Source organism: Dipodomys ordii, unplaced genomic scaffold, assembly GCF_000151885.1.
Source record: "Dipodomys ordii isolate 6190 unplaced genomic scaffold, Dord_2.0 Scaffold181, whole genome shotgun sequence".
Classification (NCBI taxonomy): Eukaryota; Metazoa; Chordata; class Mammalia; order Rodentia; family Heteromyidae; genus Dipodomys; species Dipodomys ordii.
The window spans coordinates 154,808-164,048 of NW_012267397.1; the positions used below are offsets into that span (position 1 = coordinate 154,808).

The window sequence follows — 9,241 nt, forward strand, 5'->3', positions numbered from 1 at the left end:
ACAAAAAAAAAAAAAAAGAGTAAAGGTTTTATCAGTAATGTTTCTAACCAAATATGTACTTTACTAATTATAATGGCTTGTCTGCACATTTACAATGCTCTGTGTGCACATGGATTCAAAGTATATGATCCAAGAATTAGTGAATATGTTCACACTCAAGAAATTATCAATTGCTTTAACTTTTTTTTGTTGTTGTTGTTGTTGTGGGGCTTAAACTCTGGGCCTGGGCGCTGTCCCTCACTCAGCTCTTTAGTTCAAGGCTAGTGCTCTACCACTTGAGCCACAGCACCACTTCCAGTTTTCTGGTGGTTTACTGGAGATAAAAACAGACTTTGCTGCCCAGGTGATCCTCAGATCTCAGCCTCCTGAGTAGTCAAGATTACAGGCCTGAGCCACCAGCACTTGACTATTTTTTTTTTTTTTGTCAGCCATGGGGTTTGAACTCTGGGCCTAGGCACTGTTTCTCAGCTCTTCGCTTAAGGCTAGTGCTCTACCACTTTAGCTATAGCACCACTTCCTGCTTTAATTTCTTACAAAAGCAAACCAAAAAACAAACTTTCTACAAGGGAAAGGACAAGGAAACATACCTGTCTGACATTCTGTGTGCTGTAAATGTGGTTTGCAAGAGGTGGCCTTGGTCTGTGTGACCGGCTTACACAATATACCTTTGTTCTTCTGAAGCTTGGGAGGCTGAGAACACTGGGGAGGCAGAAATTTCAGGGTCATTGTTGGTGTAGATTCCTAGTTAAAAATAAATTCAAAAAACAAAGAGTGGTTTTAGTACCTTACCACTAATTATATTTGCTATCACTTAAAAGGTAGCACTCTGAAAATATACACTGATTCCTCCTTCTCTTAATCAGTATCAGTCCCATTTGATTTAAAAAATGTTCTGGGAGGCCAGGGATGTGACGTGATAATAAAGTGTGTGCATGCCTGGCATGAGTGAGGCTTAGGCTCAATGCCCAGCAGAATGCACACACACACACACACACACACACACACACACACGCATACGCACACACGCACACGCACGCATGCGCCAGGAATGTGGCTCAGTGGTGGAGTGCTTGCCTAGCATGTAGCATGCATGAAGCCCTGGGTTCAATTCCTCAATACCACATAAACAAAAGCTGGATGTGGGGCTGTAGTTCAAGTGGTAGAGTGCTACCTTTGAGCAAAAGAAGCTCAGGGACAGTGTCTAGGCCCTGAGTTCAAGCCCCGGACTGGCATAAAAACCAAACACACACACACTGATGCCTATAGTATGATCCAAATATGAAAATATTTTTTTGCTGATTAGAACTGGCTACTTAGAAAAATTAGCTACAACCTGAGACCATACACAAAAAACATATTTGGAATCAACTAAACACCTCAATGTGGAAAAAAGAAAAAGTACTGTACAACTTCAAATGATGAAGAAAGAACTTTAATTGAAAAAGAGTAAAAGGAAAAGATGAACACATTGACTAGAACTTCAGACTTTTGAAATGAAGGTCTTTATAAAACCAAGCTATAATATAAACAGAAGACTGTATTTAAAACAGATTTATTCATTCAGTACATATTTACTGAATGTTTACCATGAGTTATATACTGTTCTGGGAATACAGAAGAAAATAAAACAAGAGTCCTGCTCTAATGGACCTTGCATTCTATGGGGAGACAAAGAAAGCAAACAAAAAGAACAAACATAATGTATAATTCAGGTGGTGAATAGAGATGTGAAGAAAAAAAATCAAGCAGGAGCCGGGTGCTGGTGGCTTACACCTGATCTAAAGATCACGGTTCAAAGCCAGCCCGGGAAAGAAAGTCCATGAGACTCTAAGCTCCAATTAACCACCAGTAAACCAGAAATGGCGCTGTGGCTCAAGTGGTAGTTAGCTTGAACTGAAGAGCTCTGGGACAGCGCCCAGGCCCAGAGTTCAAGGCCCACAACTGACACACAAAACAAAACAAAAAAAACTTTTCCATTTCTATATTAAAACTTTTTCGAGATATATTAGTGCTTTTATAAATTTCTTATATTATTTTCTTGTATTATATAAATATAAGAAATTATGGTGGGGAAGGTGGCTCAGTAGTAGAGTGCTTGCCTCGCCTACATGAGGCCCTCGGTTCGATTCCTCAGCACCACATAAGCAGAAAAAGCTGGAAGTGGCGCTATGGCTCCAGTGGTAGAGCTAGCCTTGAGCTGAACAGCTGAGTGAGGTACAGTGCCCAGGCTCAGAGTTCAGGCCCACTGACTGGCAAAAAAATAAAAATAAATTATGTTAAGTATTTCTTTAAGTATTTTTTCCATCTGACCTACATTTTGGCCTAAATTAGCTGGAGAATTCCAACTAAATTTTCTTCCATTTGTTTACTCGTCTGTTATATTCTTTATTAATTATATTCTTTATTAATTAATTTCTCCTGTTGATCTAAAATGATACCTATCATTACTAGATTTATATATTACATATATAGTAACTATGTATGTGTGTCTTATTTCTGAGTTTCTGTTGTTTTAACAATGTACATGGTTTTATAATACCTGTAGTCTCCCTATAACTTTAATAATACAGACACTTTTCTTCGCCCCCCCAACCTGCTTTTTTTTGCCAGGTCTGGAGCTTGAACTCAGGGCCTGGGCAATGTCCCTGAGCCTCTCTGTGCTCAAGGCTAACGCTCTAGTGCTTGAGCCACAGTACCACTTCCAGCCTTTTCTGTGTATGTGGTACTGAGAAATCGAACCCAGGACTTATTCTAGGCAAGCACTCTACCACTGAGCCACATTACCAGTCCTCTTCTCCCCTTCTTTCTTTTCCAGGAAGGCATTGAAGGTGTTTAAGCAGAGGAATAACATGATCTATTTTGTGTTTATCCAAGATCATTCTACCAACAATGTAGAGAAAAAAATGTGAAGGGTAAGAATGGATATGGGAAGATAGGGAAGGGTTATTACTACAACAATCCAGAAGAAAGACAAATGGTTTCTTACTATGAGGGTTAAGAAGCAGAAAAGAGCTAGACACTGGTATATCTTAACTGCTCAGAGGCTGAGATCTTGAGATCAAGGTTCAAAGCCAGTAAGGGAAGAAAAGTCCATCAGACTCTTATCTCCAATTAACAAGCAAAAAGATAAAAATGGAGGTGTGGTTCAGTTGGTTGAGCACTGAAGTTCAATGCCTGGAGTCCAAACCCTATAACCAGTACAAAAAAAAAAAAAGAAAGAAAGAAAGAAAGGAAAAGAAAAGGAAGAGGAGAAAGAAGACAGAAGAGAGGAAGGAGCACTGGAGAGAAGTCTAGAGAGAATATAAACATTCTAGATATATTTGAGATAACTATTAAGCATCCAAGTATAAATGTTAATTAGGCAGTTAGATACATGAATCTGGATTTCAAAGGTCAGGGCCAGAGAAATGTATCTGGGAATCAGCCATCACCTAAGTAGTATTTAAAACTATCAGGCTGTTGGAAGTGGCGCTAGTAGAGCGCTCGCCTTGAGCTGAAGAGCTGAGGGACAGTACCCAGGCCCAGAGTTCAAGCCCCTATATCGACCAAAAAACAAACAAAAAAAAAACTATCAGGCTGGGAAGGTGGATCAGTGGTAGAGTGCTTGTCTTGCATGGATGAGGCCCTGGGTTCAATTCCTCAGCACCACATAAGCAGAAAAAGCAAGAAGTGGCACTGTGGCTCAAGTGGTAGAGTGCTAGCCTTGAGCTGAAGAGCTCAGGGACAACGTCCAGGCCCAGAGTTAAGTCCCAATGAACAAAAAAAAAAAAAACCTATCTAAGGACATATGGGATTGTGCAAGATTTTATAAATACTACTTAGAATGGTGTATGGTTTAAAATGTATGAATTATTTATGGAATTTTCCATTTAATATATTTAAACTGCAGTTGATTGTGAATAACTGAAACTACAAAAACAAAAAATATGCCAGGAGCCAGGTACCAGTGGCTCACGTCTGTAACTCTAGCTACTCAGGAGGCTGAGATCTGAGGATCGCAGTTCAAAACCAGCCCAGACAAGAAAGTCCCTGAGATGCTTACTTCCAATTTACCACCTAAAAACTGGACATGGAGCTGTGGTTCAAAGTGGCAGAGCACTACCTTAAGCAAAAAATCTCAGGGACAGGGTTTAGGCCCTGAATTCAAGTCCCAAGAGAAACAATCAACCAACAAACAAAAGGATCAGCGACAGTGGCTTGGAGTATATAAGCCCCAGGACCAGCATTAAAAAACAAAACTGGGGCTGGGAAGATGGCTCATGGTAGAGCGCTTGCCTTGCATGCATTAGGCCCTGGGTTCAAGTCCTCAGCACCACATAAGCAAAAAGAAAAAAAGCAGGAAGTGGTGTCGTGGCTCAACTGGTAGAGCACTAACCTGGAGATGAAGAGCTGAGGGACAGCGCCCAAGCCCAGAATTCAGGCCCCACGACCGGACCCAAATAAATAAAAATAAAACTATGGATAAAAGCAAAGTGCTTCATACAAGACATTGTAGAAACTAGGAAAAAAAATTCAACAGGAAAACAAAAGCAAATAAAAGCAGAAAAAAATTTCAAAGCAGGGGCTGGGAAGGTGGCTCAATAGTAGAGAGCTTGCCTTGCATGCATGAGGCCCTGGGTTTGATTCCTCAGCACCACATAAGCAAAAAGAAAAAAGCCAGAAGTGGCGCTGTGGCTCAAATGGTAGAACGCTAGCCTTGAGCTGAAGAGCTGAAGGACAGCACCCAGGCCCAGAGTTCAGGCCCCACAACCGGACCCCAAAAAAAAAAAAAACGAAAACATTTCAAAGCAATGAAAATCCAAGATGGAGAATGGTGGCTCACGCCTGTAATCCTAGCTACTCAGGAGGCTGAGATCTGAGGATCCAGGTTCAAAGCCAGACTGGGCAAAAAACTAAGTGAGACTTTTTTTTTTTTTTTTGTCGGTCGTGGGGCTTGAACTCTGGTAGTGGGCATGGTCCCAGCACTCTTCAGCTCAAGGCAAGCGTTCTACTGCTTGAGCTACAATGCTACTTCCGGTTTTCTAGTGGTTTATTGGAGACAAAAGTCTCACATACTTTCCTGCCCGGGCTGGCTTTGAACTGTGATCCTTAGATCTCAGCCTCCTGAGTAGCTAGGATTACAGGCGTGAGCCACCAGCACCCAGCTCCCTATTGGGTTCTTCCGTGAGACTCTTATGTCCAATAAACAACTCAGAAAACCCGAAGTGGCACTATGGCTCAAGTAGTAAAGTGCTTACCTTGAGCTGAAGAGCTGAGGGGCAATGCCTAGGCCCAGAGTTCAAGCCCTATGACCAACAACAAAAAATGTTCAAGCCTTATGACCAACAACAACAACAATAACAAAAGAAAATCCAAATGACAATATATATATATATATATATATAAGTAAATTTACAAATAATCGGTGACATACAAATTAAGAAAATAGCAAGACCCTATCAAACAGAATGGCAAAATAAAAAAATTTAAATATCACAGTATTAAATGATGGTGAGACTGCAGAAATGGGTAAAAACTAAAACAGCCAATACGTAAGGCTAAATATCCAATTACTTTGACTCAACCATTCCATTTTCTATTTCTAAACAAGAAATACCTGCAATTATGCACAAATAATATACTTATGTATATACATAAATATAGCTTTCTAATAGTGAAAACCTAGAAAGAGTCTGGTGTTTAAATATGGTACCTACAGACAATACTATATACCAGTCAATAGGAATGTACCCAAAATACTATGTAACATATTAACATAAATATAGGAAAGATAATATTAAAATTTTTTCATGCAGGGCTGGGAAGGTAGCTTAGTGGTAGAGTGCTTGCCTTGCATGCATGAGGCCCTGGGTTCGATTCCTCAGCACCACAAAAGCAGAAAAATCCGGAAATGGAGCTGTGGCTCAGGTGGTAGAGCACTAGCATTGAGCTGAAGAGCTCAAGGGACAGCGCCCAGGCCCAGAGTTCAGGCCCCTCAACTGACCAAAAAAAAATAAACAACAACAACAAAAAATATTCGGTTGTGGGGATTGTGAAAGAAGGAATGGAGTCCCTGCTGAGCAAGCCTGAGTAAAAACCCTAAATTAAACATTAATACCATGAAGAAAAATAAATAAATAACTTTGTGATAGGGGCTTGAGCATGGGGCTATCAAGCCTGAGGTGAGAAAAATTAAAAAAAGAAAAAAATAGAAAAGGAGAACTGGAGGCTTGGTTCAAATGGTACAATATGAATAAGAAAGCTGAATGAAAATTCAAGGCATGACTTCAAGCCCTAGTCCTGCCAAAGCAAACAAACACGCAAAAACATAAAGTAAAAGAGGGTTACATTCTCAGGGTTACATAAATCCACAACCAATGTTTTAGATTATATAGGATGCTTACATAAACATGTTAATACCTAATAACATGTAACACATTAGTACCTTAATTGAATAATTGTGTAGTTAATACAATTATTAATGGTGTAGCAATTTACTAGCCATGTAATTTTAAAGTATAATTTAATGCACAACATATAATATGCAATTAAATACAAGTTAATTTAATGTCATTTCATTAACTTAATTTGCTTTGTTGCCTGAAAAAAGTTAAACAGAAATTATCATTATTTCCATGACAAATAACAGGAAAGTTAGGATATACTAAAGTCAGGTAAGTAATCTTTCCACATTACAGTGAGAGCCAATCTAACTCATGCCAGACTTTTACTGAAAAACAAATGTAATGTAGTTCAAAATTTTTCTCATTTTCCCCAGCTAAGCATTTCTTGATATGCAGCCATATTTTCCATCTTTTGCCTTGATACCTTAGAACAGAAATCTACATGTAGATGCTCTTCAAAAATACTAAGTGCCAAGCCAGGTGCTGGTGGCTCACACCTGTAATCCTAGCTACTCAGGAGGCTGAAATCTGAAGGTCGAGGTTCAAAGCCAGCCTGGGCAGGAAAGTCCATGAAACTCTTATGTCCAATTAACCACCAGAAAACCGGAAGTGACGCTGTAGCTCAAGTGGTAGAGTGCCAGCCTTGAGCTGAAGAGTTGAGGGACAGCGCTCATGCCCAGAGTTCAAGCCCCACGACCGACAAAAAAAAAAAAAAAACTAAGTGCCACCAGGCACTAGTGGCTCGTGCCTATAATCCTAGCAACTATGGAGGCTAAGATCTGAGGATCACAGTTCAAAGACAGCCTAGACAGTAAAGTCAGTGAGACTCTAATCTCCAATTAACGGACCAAAAAGCTGGAATTGGGGCTGTGAACCAAATGACAGAGCACTAGCCTTGAACAAAAAAGCTCAGCAACAGCACCCAGGCCCTGAGTTCAAGCCTAATGACTGGCACCAAGTCCTTCACCGCCCCCCATCAAAAAAACCTAACTGTTGCTAAAATGTGGTCAAAACTAAATCCCACATTAAGTGTTGGTAGTGTTGAAAGTCTAGGCTAATTAACCACTGTGTCCCACATCAAGTTGTTTTCCAATTCTAGCCCAAGAAATTTTCAGTCCTTTCATCTGTGCAAAGCTGCATTTTGCATCACTTTCACAATTTTAATTTTTTTTTTTGGTGGGTCGTGGGGCTTGAACTCTGAGTATAGGCACTGTTCCCTGCGCTCTTTAGCTCAGGGCGAGCGCTCTACTGCTTGAGCCACAACACCACTTACAGTTTTCTAGTGGTTTATTGGAGATAGGAGTCTCATGCACTTTCCTGCCCAGGCTGGCTTTGAACCATGATCCTCAGATATCAGCCTCCTGATTAGCTAGGATTACAGGCGTGAGCCACCAGTGCCTGGCTATTTTCACAAATTTCTTACATCAAGTATTGTCTTCCAAGAGAAGTCTCTTTAAGTTAAAGCCTGGTCAGTCATGGGTCTTGAACTCTGGGCCTGGGCACTGTGTCTGAGCTCTTCAGCTCAAGGTGAGCACTCTACCACCTGAGCCACAGAGCCACTTGCAGTTTTCTGGTGTTTAATTGGAGATCAGAGTCTCACAGACGTTCCTGCCCAGGCTGGCTTTAAACCACAATCCTCAGATCTCAGCCTCCTGAATAGTTAGGACTACAGACATGAGCCAGCCACCAGTGCCCAGCTCTTGCTCACGCTCACACACACACACACATATACACATAAATATATACTATATATATAATATATACACAATATAATATGTATAATATATATATATATAGCATGTATGTACATGTATATGTGAAGGTGCACCTGCATACTAGTCTTAGGGCTTGAACTCAGGGCCTAGGAACTGTCCCTGGGTTTTTCTTTTTCTTTTTTTTTTGGTCAGTCATGGGGCTTGAACTCTGGCTTGGGCGGTGTCCCTGTGCTATTCAGCTCAAGGTGAGCACTGTACTGCTTGAGCCACAGTGCCACCTCCAGTTTTAAGGTGTCCACCTACAAATAAGAGTGTCACAAAAGCTAGGCCCCGGTGGCTCACACCTGTAATCCTAGCTACTCAAGAGGTTGAGATCTAAGGATCTCGGTTCAAAACCAGCCCAGGCAGGAAAGTCTGTGAGACTCTTATCTCCAATAAAAAACACTAGAAAGGGGCTAGGAAGATGGCTCAGTGGTAGAGTGCTTGCCTTGCATGCCTGAGGCCCTGGGTTCCATTCCTCAGCACCACATAAGCAAAAAGAAAAAGCCAGAAGTGGCACTGTAGCTCAAGTGGTACAGCGCTGAGGGAAGAGCTGAGGGACAGAGCCCAGGCCCAGAGTTCAGGCCCTACGACCGGACCAAAAAACAAACAAACAAAAACACTAGAAAACTGGAAGTGGCGCTGTGGCTCAAGCGGTAAGCGCTCGCCGTGAGCTGAAGAGTAAAAGCACAGTGCCCAAGCCCAGAGTTCAAGCCCCATGACTGACAAAAAAAATAAATAAAAATATTAAAAAAATAAAAACTCTGGGGATGGGAAGGTGGCCTAGTGGTAGAGCGTTTGCCTTGCGTGTATGAGGCCCTGGGTTCGATTCCTGAGCACCACATAACCCAAAAAGAAAAAAAGCCAGAAGTGGCGCTGTGGCTCAAGTGGTAAAGCGCTAGCCTTGAGCTGAAGAGCTGAGGGACAGCGCCCAGGCCCAGAGTTCAGGCCACACGACCGGACCAAAAAAATAAATAAATAAAATAAAATAAAATAAAAACTCAATGACTTTCAAACAAAACTCAGATGTGATAAAAAAAAAAAACAGCGTGTCTTTATGCTGGTAGTTTAAGAGTACACCCTAGCCAGGCACCTGTGACTCAC

The 9,241-nt window shown here is 41.2% G+C and overlaps 1 protein-coding gene across 1 annotated transcript in view; it reads right to left on the reverse strand.

Moving 5' to 3' along the window:
- Zmym6 (zinc finger, MYM-type 6) overlaps window positions 1-9,241 on the reverse strand; it is a 41,381-nt gene that overhangs the window by 4,972 nt on the left and 27,168 nt on the right. Inside the window, exons 15-16 of the mRNA XM_013034048.1 lie at window positions 5,238-5,285; window positions 588-741 (exon numbers count right to left, since the gene is read on the reverse strand). Of these exons, the coding sequence (XP_012889502.1) occupies window positions 588-741; window positions 5,238-5,285 (202 nt within the window). The remainder of the gene's footprint in view (window positions 1-587; window positions 742-5,237; window positions 5,286-9,241) is intronic.